The sequence below is a fragment of the Cyprinus carpio genome, chromosome B19, assembly GCF_018340385.1.
Source record: "Cyprinus carpio isolate SPL01 chromosome B19, ASM1834038v1, whole genome shotgun sequence".
Classification (NCBI taxonomy): domain Eukaryota; kingdom Metazoa; phylum Chordata; class Actinopteri; order Cypriniformes; family Cyprinidae; genus Cyprinus; species Cyprinus carpio.
In genome coordinates, this window is record NC_056615.1 from 23,279,433 (window position 1) to 23,293,914 (window position 14,482).

Genomic DNA, 14,482 nt, shown 5'->3' on the forward strand with positions numbered 1-14,482 from the left:
AATATGCATACATCCTTCACTTTTGGATTAAACTGATGTGTTTTTAAATCAGTAATAAAACATTCTGTGGTACCGAAGTGTAATAAGCTACTGCAATATGGAGAAATATAAAGTTTTTGTAGATTATCAAAAATGGTAATAATAAAAAGAAAATGTATTCATGTTTGACATGAGGTTAAATGTTTACTTTGATCAAATATTACCATGACTGAAGTAAGAAGTACAGTAGTTTCAAATTAAAATTTATATATCCCCAAGTATAAAAATGATTATTATCTTTAGAAATATTATCATTATTTTTAATATTTAGTTGTACATATATGTGAATATGGGAATTACAGTTGAAGTCAAAAATGTAGATACACCTTGCAGAATCTGCAAACTGTTAATTACTTTACCAAAATAAGAGGGATCATACAAAATGCATGTTATTGTTTATTTAGTACTGTCCTGAATAACACATTTCACATAAAAGATGTTTTCATATAGTCCACAAGAGAAAATGAATTTATAAAAATGACCCTGTTCAAAAGTTTACATACACTTGATTCTTAATACTGTGTTGTTACCTGAATGATCCAAATCTGTTTTTTTTTTCTTCTGTTTTGTTTAGTGATAGTTGTTCATGAGTACCTTGTTTGTCCTGAACAGTTAAACTGTCTGCTCTCTTCTGAAAAAAAAAAAATCCTTCAGTTCCCACAAATTCTTTGGTTTTCCACCATTTTTGTGTATTTGAACCCTCTCCAACAATAACCGTATGATTTTGAGATCCATCTTTTCACACTGAGGACATCTGAGGGACTCATATGCAACTATTACAGAAGGTTCAAACACTCACTGATGCTTCAGAAGGAAAAACCATGCATTAAGAGCTGGGGGGTGAAAACTTTTGAAAATTATTTTTATATTTATATATATATATATTATATATATTTCATTAAGTATTGCCTTTTCAGAAGCTACAGAAGATTTTACCCCCTGGCTCTTAACTCAGTGTTGTTCCTTCTGGGAAATGATTTTTTCTTGTGGACTATATGTAAATATCTTTTATGTAAATATCTTATTCAGGTCAGTACTAAATAAACAACTGTAAACTTTTGATTTCAAGTGTAAGTAGTGACCAAGAATTTATATATTTTTTATTTCTTCAAAGCATGGGGTGCATCATGGAATGTTTTAAATGTGTTTGCTGCACTTGCCTCTTTTTCCTTCATTATGTGTTCCAACTCATCCATTAAAAAAATTAATAGTAAATAAAACAATCACTTGAATTTTCATGTTTCATGAACAAATTCATCTTTATGAACATTATTGTTTCTACAAAACCTAAGTGTTCAAGAATAAACCTTCAGATTATCATAAACAAATTCAAGTGTGTCCAAATTTTCCACTGTTGGTGTGCATGACTGATATCCTTTCCATAAAAAAATATGCAATCATCACACTTCTGCATGTGTGTGTGTGTTACAGATGCAGGAGAGTTTGACCTGCCAGGGGAAAAATGCGATGATCCATCTAAGTGGCTGTGGCATTCAGCTGGTGTCTAAAAAGGGCTGTCTCTCACGCACACCTGCCCTCCATCTGTTATCAACACATGCTGAGGATTCTGTTCACTTGATGCGCTCCTTTTCCTCCTCCTCCTCCTCTTCCTCCTCCTCTTCCTCCTCCTCCTCTTCCTCCTCCATACAGGATGAGGGTCGATCTCCTGCTCAGGCCTCTGAGCGAGAATCTGAGAATCTCCCCCCGAGACGTCCTCTGAAACTTGCTCCGCTAGAACTCCCCCTAGAGGTGCAGCGGCAGAAGCTCAAAAGCGCCCAGGAGGCCAAAGACACATATCCGAGAAAAGTCAAAGTTTGTTGGCTGGACGGCCTGGACAAGTCGCCAGAACGCTCCCCGCTGAGTACCATCACAGAGCCACACAAACCACTGCTACCTGTCAATCAAGTCAAACTTGGTTCTGATAGGCCAGTAGGGAACGAGGTGGGGAAAATGGAAGGTAATTCAACCGTCTGCTCAACAATTGCTCCCGAGAACGTCTGCCAATCAGGGCACGGCAACAGCCAATCAGCCGCTCCCGCTAAGAGCCAGGATGCAGTCAAGAGTGTAAGACTGCGAAGAACCCAGCGGCTGGAGGAGGATCAAAGCAAATCCAGCTCATCAGCAGGTGGATTATCTGCTGATGAGAGCAAACTGGCCCCAGCCGGCCCTGCCAAGGGTCAGGGCGCTGCCGAGAAGGCCCTCCTAGACGCCAGCCATGCGCTGGAAAAGACATTGTGGAGAAACCCGCGGGAACCCGGGACTGAGGCAGTGGGTAAAGTCGGGAGAAGGATGGCTGTTAATGACATTCAGGAAGCCGTACTCTGACTCTTTGACCTGAAGAGGAAGTGCAGCACATGGTGTCAGGGTTAGAGACTTGAACATGGCGATAGAGTCATGTTTACAGAGGATTTTCCCTCTTGGGTTTAGATGGGAAAACAGCTCAGATGAAGACAGCAGTAATGTCGAAAACAGCACAACATTCCTGATCCGAATATTGGTATATAAGGGAATGTGTTCTGATTATAATGAAATAAACCCGGACAGGGGCATCAGAACATGTACATAAAATTGTTCCACTACTAACTAACTAACTAAATATATAAATAAAACCTATCTTCTTATAAACTAGTATTACGAAAACATCCAAAATACACAATTAAGTGTTTATTTAATTATTCAGTTTATTTATTTGTGACTGTAGATTTCAATTATAGTATATCCCTTTAAGGCTGAGCCAGAATGTTCAGATTTCGGTTATGGAAATGTATGCATGTTAGTGCTTTTTCAATTAAATAATGCCCCATTTAAGTATTTAACCCTTGTGTTGTGTTCCTGGTCAAACTGACCCATTTTGATTTTCGAGCTGTCGGAAATACCAGTTAATCTGTGATTTTATTCTTGATATTTTGTGACTTTATCTCATTTAGGGCCATGAACATGCATGCAAAGTTATGATACACTGATGTGTTTTGAAGTGCACACAAATAATTTTCGGACGATTTTGATGTTCGCTGGTCAATTTGATGCATATTTATTTATTCATTTATTTATTTATTTTCAAGGCAACTGTACAGACTCAAATTAAATATATTTCTTGGGTATATGTTGTTATGTTGGTGTTTTGCTATCCTGGAAAAGGAAAAAAATTGCTTTTTCTCATTATTTTCATTGCTGAAAAAGACTTTCTCAGACTTCTCAGATGGTACAAGTGAGCTATCATTTCTATTTTCAATGTATATGAAATACTATTTAACTGATCTTTTTCTTCCAGATTTTTTTTTTTTTTTTTTTTTACTTTTTCTCATTAAGGGCCATGAACATATCTAAATAAGTTGTGTTCCAAATTTGAAGTTGATATGACAAAAAAGAGGTTCCTATGCAATTTTGTTTAGGCGTTATACCAAAACTAGCCACCAAGTGCCATTCAAACTCCATAGATTTTTTTTTTCAATGCAATTTTTCTGTCACAAATGTATACATTTTTCTCTCAATATTACTTCTATCACTAACCACCAAATATGGAATCTTGAGACTCAGACCTTTCCAGCGATATGTATTTTGTCAAGATTATAGAAAGTTTTGATTCTAAAAGACAATACATTTTGTAAAATGACACCCCCATTAAGGGGGAGGAGCCCGCTAAAATATTTTAAAATACCATTTCCATGGTAATGCAATGTCCGATTTTAAAATGGAATCAATTTTGAGGTTTTAAGTCTTCAAATGATATATAATTTATGATGATTACTAAAACATGTGATAGGGAAAAATTAAACGAAAAATCATTTTTGTTACAAAGGTCAGAACTCCTATTATGATATAGTATATGTTTTGAGGTGCGCTCTTGTCATAAATTAATCTATTACTGTTCCTACATAATTTGTAACAGAAACAGTGATAAATCATCTCATTCATAGAATGAACATGCGCACAGAAAACGCACATACGCCTCTCTTTCAGATGTGAAATCTATAAATCGCAAGTGATCTTGAAGTTGCTTGAAGTTGGATTATAAAGTTCATTAATGTTCTTGCTACAATGCTACAATAATAGAAATGTTTTTGTTGTTGCAAACTAGATAAAAACAGAATGTCCACATTGACAGTCTAAGCACAGAATTTGTCAATACTGTTCACAGCAGCCAATAAAATGTAAATGATCATTGTTTATTTTCCTCTTTTACATAAATCAATGAAATGTTGCTGTGTCTGACACATTTAGAGTTTAAGATGTAAATAAATTGCTTTTCTCTCTGGAGACCAAAATTACTATAGTGCTAAATGACTAAAATGACTTTCACAGAATGTCATTTCAGCACTATAGTGCTTGCGCTAAAATGCCACTCTAAAAAAACACTAGAAAAGAACACTAGCTGGTGATTATGGGATAGAGGTATAGCTTACTGTTTATTAAAACACTATCTATCTATCTATCTATCTATCTATCTATCTATCTATCTATCTATCTATCTATCTATCTATCTATCTATCTATCTATCTATCTATCTATCTATCTATCTATCTATCTATCTACAACACAATTCTGTTGTAAGCTGTAATTTAATATTTCCATAATGTAATCTTCTAATCTGAATGTCCTTTATATTCTTACATGTTTCTCCTTTTGAGCTCCAAGCACTTCACCTCCTTGGTCACTCTTGTAAATCTGCATCTGTGTCGACCCATCAGTTGTCCTCTGCTGGACTTTGCCCTGTGCTAAAGTTAGTGTGACCTCCAGTGAGACCCCTTACAAAGGTAGAGGATGGAAATAGGGGAGATTTCCTTTCAACGAGACGAAGCAGTTACTTCCTGCCAGATTTTATTGTCTGATGTTTATTGCTGTGTGACTCGGTTGTTGATATGTTTTACTGAGCATAACGATGGGATTTAGGGAGTTTGGAAAGTGCGTGTTTGTGAGATTTCGTGTGTGTCCCATGTCTGTGAAAGTACTCTGCGGTGAGACATCCAGATGAGGCATGAAAAGTAAGACAGGAGGAAGAAGGAAAGAGAGAAAGCAAAGGTCTTCAGAGACACACCATGCACACAGGATATCTGGCATGTTCAGCCTCAAAGAACAAGACGGTCAGACAGGAAAAAACTAAAACATAAAAAAAAGAAAAAGAAAAGAAAAGAAGAAAAAAAAAAAAAAACGCCAGAGAAGTCCTGCATGCTGACGTGAGCTCAGTGTAGGTAACACAATAATCTTTTAAGGTAGGAAAAGTTATTTTTAATTGAGTTTCCTCTGAGAGATTAACTCCACTAATACTTTGACATTTAGTTCATGCTTGTGTTTAAAGAGATTAGTACAATTTGTACAAGAACACACATTCTGGAGTAAGTTTCCTTCTGTTTAGTTTCCTAATATTTCATTTGTCTGTCTGTTTGTCCATCCGTCCATTGTTCTATCTATCAATCTGTCTGTCTATTGTCCTGTCTACTGTATCCATCCTTCCATCCATCCATCCATCCATCCATCCATCCATCCATCCATCCATCCATCCGTCATTATATTGTTCTTTTTATCTATCTGTCTGTCTGTTATTCTATCTACTGTATCCATCCATCCATCCATCCATCCATCCATCCATCCATCCACCTGTCATTATATTGTTCTTTTTATCTGTCTGTCTGTCTTTCTATCTACTGTATCCATCCATCCATCCATCCATCATCCATCCATCCATCCATCCATCCATCCATCCATCCATCCATCCATCCACCCACCTGACGTTCTATCATACTATGTATCTGTCTGTCTGTTATTCTATCTACTGTATACATCCATACATCTGTCATTCTTTCTATCTGTCTGTATCCATCCATCCATCCATCCATGGTTTTGGGTGTCTTGAACATTTGAGTTCAGTTATGTCCTCTGCTTAGACTATTCTTAAAGTAGATGTATAAAAAAGAAAAAAAAAATCCCCCTCTTAAACCAGAATGGATGTTTGTAATTGTGTGTTTGTTCTTTTGTAAATGTGGGGTTTAAATCAAGTGAATTTTTTTTTCAGATAGTTAAAGGGATAGTTCACCCACAAATGACAATTGTCATCATTTACTTGGCCTCATGTTGTTCCAAACCAGTATGAAATTCTTCTGAAACAATTAAGGCCAATTCTTTAATTCTGAATGTTTCACAACACTGGAGCATGCACACTCACTCTGCACACACTCTTATTTTGTATTTTTTTTTTACTTTTCAAAACATAAAATTGTTTATTCAGTTATTTGACCCCACTTCATATAGTGAACACACACTATAGACACAAATGTTGTAGCTAGCAGTCACCTATCAGCCCCATTAGCTGATTGACTTATGGTCAGCTCAGCCTGGCCTGGAAAGACTCAAGCCATGGGGACAAGAGGGAGAGATTGAAGGAATGGCAGTGAGAGAGAAAGAAAGAAGAAGAGAAAGAAAGTGACGAAAATATCCCGGAAAGTTGCTCTATAATTGGCGCAGTCTGTCAGAGCCCTATTTTATGTGCATGAGCAGGGCAGGGCAGCCATCTCATCCCCACTGAAACCCAACACTTACAGGAGCAGTTCCTCGTCCCTCCCACCTCCCAGCAGAGGAGAGCAGACTCCAAAACACTCTGCTCCTCACTGCAGGATTACTGCATGTGTGTGTGTCATCACACCTGTGTGTGACCTTACCTGGAGCTTTATTTCAAGGAGGATGCTGCTTTGATACTTCAGGTGTCTGTGAGGTGTGTTTCAGGAGGAGGTTGAAGAAGATCTTCTTGTTCCCACGAATTGACATCACAGGTAAGAGTGAGGTTTATCATTCATATCCCATCAGTACACATGCCTCTGTTATAGTGTTTGATTGTTGATCTTTTATTTTAGAATATTTAGCAATCATGTCTTGATAGCTCAGTCTGGTCTTCAACTAGAGCTTTCTTTGTTCTTCCACTTTTTTGGAGAACTTTAGAAGAACGAAAGGCTGGTTTTTACATTTCAGAAGGGGAAGGGTGAAGCTTTCTGGTTTATTCATCTGCAGGTTGCTCCCATGCTGGTCGTTAACAGAGATTTGGAGTTTGGCTGGAGTGTTAGTGGAGGGAGATGCACTGAGGTTTCAGAGACTCAAAACTAGAAATGTACCTGCAAATGATAAAAAAAAATAAAAAAAAAATAAAAATAAAAATACTGTATGTCTAGTAACTAAAAGTTGTAAGTTTGCTGATTAAGAGAATGCAGGTCAGCTGGTGACCAAAATATTGTAGGTTATAGAGTTGGTAAACCAGAAAAATAGTATGTTATACTGTACATCTAGTATGTTATACTGTACATCTGGGGCAGCTGTGGCCTAATGGTTAGAGATTTGGACTTGTAACCAGAAGGTCGCAGGTTCAAGTCTCGGTGCTGGCAGGAGTTGTAGGTGGGAGGGAGTGAATGAACAGCGCTCTCTTCCACCCTCAATACCCATGGCTGAAGTGCCCTTGAGCAAGGCACTGAACCCCCAGTTGCTCCCCGGGTGCTGGATATATAGCTGCCCACTGCTCCGGGTGTGTGTCCACAGTGTGTTCACTTCTCACTGCTGTGTGTGTGCACTTGGATGGGTTAAATGCAGAGCACCAATTTTAAATATGGGTTACCATACTTGACAAATGTCACGACTTTCACTTTCACTTTCATCTAGTAACTAAAAGGTTGTAAATTGGCTGATGAAAAAAATGCAGGTCATAAATCTGGAAACCAGTAATAGAGCAGGTAAACCAAATACAGTATAATATACTGTATTCCTAGAAACTAAAATGTTGTAAGATGGACAATGAGAAGAAATCAGGTAATAGGCCTGGTAACCAAATGATTGTAGGCTGCAGGGAAGGTAAAAAATATGTTTTGGTGCTGGTAATGGAAAGGTTATATGCCATGGGAGTGGTAATCCAAAGGTTGTAGGACTGGTAAGTAAACAATTGTAGGTTGTCAGGCAGGTAAACAAAAGATGGTAGGTCAAAGGGCTGGCAACCAAATGATTACAGATTAGTTAAAGACTGAAGATTGAAGAACATTTGAACCCAAATAACCTTTTTCCACAATAAATGTGGAATGGAAAGGTTCCATGGATGTTAAAGTTTCATCATGGAGCCATAGATGCCAATTAAGAGGCTTTATTTTTAGACTGTAGGGCTGTGACCATGACCTTTGTGTCTAAAGGTCTTAACTTAAACCCATGGTATACTTTGGCCATCCATGTGACATAATTTTCATCATCAGGAGGGTCTGTGGATGTCCGTGCCCACTTTACACATACAGCCTAATTTTTGTGTCTTCATAGACTAGGTTAGAATATAATTGCTTCTAGAAGAGTATTAAAAAAGCAACTGTACTGTGCATATGGCGAACTCTATCTGTGCTCATTCGCGGTTGAGTATACTTTGAAAGCTGTGCAGACACAAATGAGCGTGAGATGGAGTGGAACGCGGTAAAACAAGTTTACCCAGGCCTTAAATCCCAGGTTCTTTCTGGACATGACCATAGAAAGGTTTTTTTTTTTTTTTTAATGCGTTTTAACCAGCATTTGTAGCATTGAGCAGAAGGGCTAAAAACAGAAATGGGCGTTCACTGGTACAAAACCTTTCATTTTAGTTATGGAAATAATTTTGTTATTTTAATCTCTTTTTAACCAAGTGCGGGTCCATTAGTTTTTGAAAGCAGCAGGTAATTTAGGCTATTAGCTTGACCAGAGGGCTGGTAGAACAATGTGCCCTTTAATACTTTAGACTTCTGAATTGACTGTAAGAAAACAGAAGCCTTTGCAACTCTGAAATTTGATGTCCATAGAGAAACCAGCCAACATACCAGCTGGTATACCACATCTAAATGAAAGGAGGTTACAAGTGGCTGTTTCTTTCCACAAAACATAAATGTTGTTTACTGCAAATATATAAATGCTCTGGTTATACTTTGGGACAGTAGTTAAATAATTGTGAGATACTTTCACAGCATCAAAGGAACATAAGAAGACCTGCTCTGGTCAGAGGGTTCAAAGAGCTCATCGTGCTGAGAGATACTGTGGGCTTTTAAGACCAAAAGCAATGAGCAAGCACGGCTTTCTGGGTCATATGATGATAATGCAAACCTTCATGAAAAATGGAGGGAGGGGACTGAGTTATGGAAAGGAACCAAGAAAAGACACTGAATTGTGTGAGAGGAGGTGTCAGGCCGGCAGTTGACGAGGAACTGGACTGTTTCCTATTGGCCTGACAGATCCAAAAATGGGCAGTTTTTCATTTCTAAATGCATCAACTAGTACTGGAAAGATATAAGGAGGACTTTTAACTCACTAACTGAATCAATGTCATTTCTACAAGGCATCAGAGTCCCAGTTCGCTCTATTGTGCCTGATGAAGGATTTGCAAAAAGAATGGTAATTTTATACACCTGAAAGTTAGACAGCTTAGATGAAACTGTCTGTGAGGATGAGATGCCACATCATCAAGGCTCTGCAAACCATAATTCAATGCTTCCCAACACTGCTCCCTCAGTCTCTGATGATAGTGTGCTCCCTGGGCTGTGCTACACCACTAAATCAGAAGAACACTCTATTTACACCGAGACATCAGTTCAGCTTAGCCAGGGGAGTGTGGTTAGTCACCAGTGGTGGAATGTATAGTTAAGTGAATGGGGGAATGAATTACGGTTGGATGTAAAACTATCTCGGATTTTTCTTTCTGTTACCCCTCCTTGTTTAGTCCGGTTTGCTGATGGAGACCTATTATATTTCATTATGAGTTATTTATAATATTATGCATTTTTCCTAAATACATGTCACGTGCATGCTAGAACTTTTGCTAATGTATATGTCTATCAGAAAACAAGCACTATTTCTTCACCATGGACAGTATACCTGGTAGTTTGGAGCAACTACATTTCCGGATGTGTCCATCAGACATATGGATGAAGGATGAATCTCATGGAAACATATATAGGTCACACTTCATACTTAAAAATAAGATTAAAAGTATATGGTATAATTATATAGAATTATAATCATTAAAATGAATAGAGATTTTATGTTAAAAAATCCTAAATTTATTATTTAAGATTGTATTATATTTTTCTAAAAAGTGATTTTATATCATTTAAAGTATTGTGGAGAGTGGTGTGTAGTATATAGCTTAAAATGGTAAACAGCACTGCATTCAATTATATTGTTTTATGAGCATGGCTCATCTTGTTATCAGCTTAAACTGAAACGGCAGCTTGGAAAGTACAAATCAGGATTAATGTGGGCTGCACCAGCAGTACATCAGTTAGTGCAGAGCTAACATGAATCATACACTCCACTTCTGTTTGCAATCATTCAATATAACTCAGATCAGAGTCCAAATGACTGATCACCTCACATTTGTTCTCATGTCTCCACAGGAGCAGCAAGTTGATGATCATCGCAGCTTAGCAGGAATATCAGCAAACAACAGCGGAGAAGGAGATGAAGTTTCGAATTGGGCTCAGGATCTCTTTGGTCCTAACCATACTGGCTCTGACTGTTGAAGGACAAAGGGCAGGTGGGGTCAAATACTAGCCTAAATATACAGTTTTCATGACCCCTGACCACATCTCTGTTTAACTTTAGCTTGGTGGTTCTAATTTTGACTTTCAGTGAGTCTGTTGTAATGTGTGCAGACTGAGGTTTTGAACCTGACATACTAGTAGCTTCAAGTTCTTTGCAAAATTCAGCCCATGTATTATCCAACCGGACCATGGCAGAAATACAAACCTCACAAATCTGTGGTTAAACTGTATACACACAGCCTGTAAAATGTCATGTCCTTTGTCCCAGGTTGCAAGAACGTCCACTATGATCTGGTATTCATTTTGGACACCTCTTCCAGTGTTGGCAAGGAAAACTTTGAGAAGATCCGGCAGTGGGTGGCAAACCTGGTGGAATCTTTTGATGTAGGTGCAGAGAAGACACGTGTGGCCGTGGTTCGCTACAGCGACCGTCCTACCACTGAATTCAACCTGGGCAGGTACAAAACCCTCGAGGAGGTCAAGCGTGCTGCTGGGAACATCCGCTACTTGGGTGGGAACACCAAAACTGGAGATGCCATTAGCTTTACCACCAACAACATCTTCACAGAAAGGGCAGGGGCGAGGCCTGCCAGTAAGGGCATTCAAAAAGTGGCAATCTTACTAACGGATGGCAGGAGTCAAGATTTTGTTTTGGAGCCATCAACTGCTGCAGCGGCTGCTGGAATCAGGTTGTTCGCTGTAGGGATTGGGGAAGCACTGAGAGAAGAGCTCGAGGAGATTGCAGCAGAGCCCAAAAGTGCTCATGTGTTCCATGTGACGGACTTTGATGCCATTGACAAGATCAGGGGCAGGCTGAGGAGGAGACTCTGCGAGAGTGAGTATTGATTTTGCACCATGTACATTTAATAAATAAATAAATAAATAAAGATTCCAAAAAGGGGGTTTCACAGCAAAGCCATTAAACAGTTGTCCAAACCTGTTCCTGAAGAGCTACTGACCTGCAGCGTTTAGGTCCAGCCTTAATAGAACACACCTGAGCCAGCTAATTAAGGTACTAGAAACTTCCAGGCAAGTGTGTTGGAGCTGGTTGAAACTAAACTCTGCAAGGCATTGGCCTTCAAGAACCAGAATTGGAGACCCCTGGCATAGAACAAGCCTGGGAAATTCTGGCCCTCAAGATCCATTTTAGCTCCAACCCTGATCAAACTCACCTGCCTTTCTTGTAAATCTGAAGACTTTGATTACCTAGTTCAGGTGTATTTTATTATGGCTAGAGTTAAGCTCTTCAGGAAAGTGGGCCAAAGTTGCCCATCCTGCTTTGGAAGAACTATTTTGGGTTCCTCAAAGAACCTTTCAGTGAACAGTTTTTAAAAGAACCATTTATTCATGTGAAGAACATTTTGATAATCTAAAGAACCTTCTTCCACTACGAAGAACCTTTTGTGCAGTAGAAAGGTTCTTGATCAGGGGTGTCCAAACCTGTTCCTGGAGGGCCACTGGCCTGCAGAGTTAACTCCAACCCTAATTAAACACAACTGAACCAGCTAATCAAGGTCTTCAGACTTGCTAGAAACTTCCAGGCAAGTGTGTTGGAGCTAAAATTGGCCTCCAGGAGCAGGACTGGTCACCCCCATTCTCAACTGAACTGTAGATGCCAATAAAGAAACTTTAGAGAGGACTTTTTTTACACAGTCAGATATAGGTGGGAGTTGACTTAACATGTAATTGACTTGACAGTTAACTAAAAACATCAGTCATTTAACCTGCTTTTGTTGGCACACATTTCCATTCACAAGAAGGTCTGTTCTGTGCCATACAAGACTTGTTGGACAGGAACTGGAAGCTCTTTGGACTGCACATTTTTGTGGTTTCTTGACTCTGTGAGCTCTGAGTAAAGAGGTGTAGTAAGTACAAGAGAGCTCAAGTGCTTTTCCAGATCACATCTGCTCCGCAGGCAAAGATTACCTAAAAGTGCATGTGGGATAGTCTTTGGAGGCCATTACAAACAACAAGCTTGCATTAAAACTATGAATATAGATTCAAAAATACATAAACCCAAACCGTTGAGGTATGTGGCCTGTATTGACCGTCCAAATGCAAATTATGTGTATGCATAGTATGTTTTTAGTGCTGATGGATGCTTAGCACACCAGACTTGACATTCCTCACTAAAATTAGTGACAACGGGAGAACGACGACACCTGGAGCTCTTTAGTTTGAAGTGGAAATCTGAGTCCGTAGTAGTACTAAAGCTATCCAGAACGCTTGTGTAGTAAAATTAGTATTAAAAGATGACACATTTTGTTGAAAGCACACTCTTTAAACAATCATTGGTATTTGAAGTGGTTGTAACACAAGCCTTTTCCAATGCCTTATTTAAGTCAGACAACCTTGTGGGAAGAGAGGGAACCACTTTGACTTGGCAGGAGATGGAGAGATAAAAAGAGAAAGAGATAAACTGATTCATTGTAAACCCAAACCTTGACTCTGCCCTGATTCCAACCAAAAGTCCTCTTCTGAATAGCTCTAATCACATACATGACTCAGTGTGCTGATCAACTTGATGATCTCACTGCCAGCTATAGACTTTGTTGTCCCATCGGGGATTATCCTTCAAGCATTTAGAAAGGCTGAAACTGCATATCAAGTCCAGTTCTGTGATAACCAAGATCATCTGGCACTAGCGTTGGCGTCTAAGAACACTGGTGGCTAGAAAACATGGCATCTCCAAGGTCCAAGTTATTTTTGCCATGAAAATTACAGTCCTAATGTTTCAAGTGGAACAGGGCTCCACAGTACTGTTTTTACTTTTTAATCTTTGGATATTTTTATGTGAAAAGATCAATTGAAGATACATTTTTTCTCAAATTGTATAATTATTATTATTATTACTGGCTATATATATATATATATATATATATATATATATATATATATATATATATATATATATATATATATATATATATATATATATATATATATTGCATAATGGCATACATTTTTATCCATTTAATTATTCTCTGTTTTTGTACAAAATTTTAATAAAAAAAAAATAGTTTTTGACCAGTATGTTACAGTAATGACAAAATATCATAAAAAAAAATAATGCTATTATGCAAAAATTAGCTTTAAAGTTATTATAGTTCTTTCACTGGGCCATTTTTATCATGCTTGAAATGAATGAAAAGTGTGTTTAACTGGGTAGTTTCATCACTTAGTATATCTGGGCTTTGGTTCAGGTCGGTGGTCCACCCATGGCCACAGCATGCCAGATCTGTAATCAGTGGTGGGACACTGCTAAACAGAACAGAAGTGCACAGTAATAGTGTTGGGTGTGCTAATTTCCTCATGTTTGCTTTAGCATCTGTTGTTCCGGTTTCCTAAATCTGGTTTTGATTAACTTAATGGGTATTTCAAACAGGAGAGAAAACATTTGATTAAGCCCTTCCCCTTCTTGTGTCTCTGAGGATAGCTCGCACACTTGCCTTGAGGATTCAGATATGCTATCCATGAAGATTAATATTTTGTTTTGGATGCAATAATGAAATAGGATTGTTTCTGTATGCCTAATGCATCCAAGAAAACTTGGATGTGAGGTGTTTTAGTTGCTGATACTGGCATTCTGAATGGTTTAAAATGTGTTGCTATGTGGTTGCTAGGGTGTTTTGGTTTCTTCCTGATTATTTGAGTACTTTAAGTTAGTGCATATATACAGTTGGTAATAGTTTTACAAAGTCCTCTATATGACACAGCACTTTCTCAAATGCTGCATCATTCTCCAGCCTGAAATGTCAAGGTGATTAATTGTTGATTTCCTTGATCAGCCATTACCAGTTGGGCCCTTTTAAGCATGAATAAAGACGGATCTTTTAAAATAATCTTTTATAATCTGAATAAAGTCTTAATATGAAAGCTTTTGCATTCATTACATCGTTAACTAACAACATCTGGAAACACTTTAC

General features: G+C 38.2%; 1 protein-coding gene across 2 annotated transcripts in view; it reads left to right on the plus strand.

Annotated features, from left to right (window-relative positions):
• Positions 1–6,435: 6,435 nt before the first annotated feature.
• Positions 6,436–14,482, plus strand: part of LOC109045657 (collagen alpha-1(XXII) chain-like) — a 52,354-nt gene continuing 44,307 nt past the window's right edge. The window contains exons 1-3 of one of the 2 annotated variants that reach the window (XM_042745126.1): positions 6,436–6,803; positions 10,410–10,549; positions 10,825–11,391. In XM_042745126.1, the coding sequence (XP_042601060.1) occupies positions 10,474–10,549; positions 10,825–11,391 (643 nt within the window). In that variant the 5' untranslated portion in view covers positions 6,436–6,803; positions 10,410–10,473. The remainder of the gene's footprint in view (positions 6,804–10,409; positions 10,550–10,824; positions 11,392–14,482) is intronic. The other variant, XM_042745127.1, reaches the window with a different exon arrangement.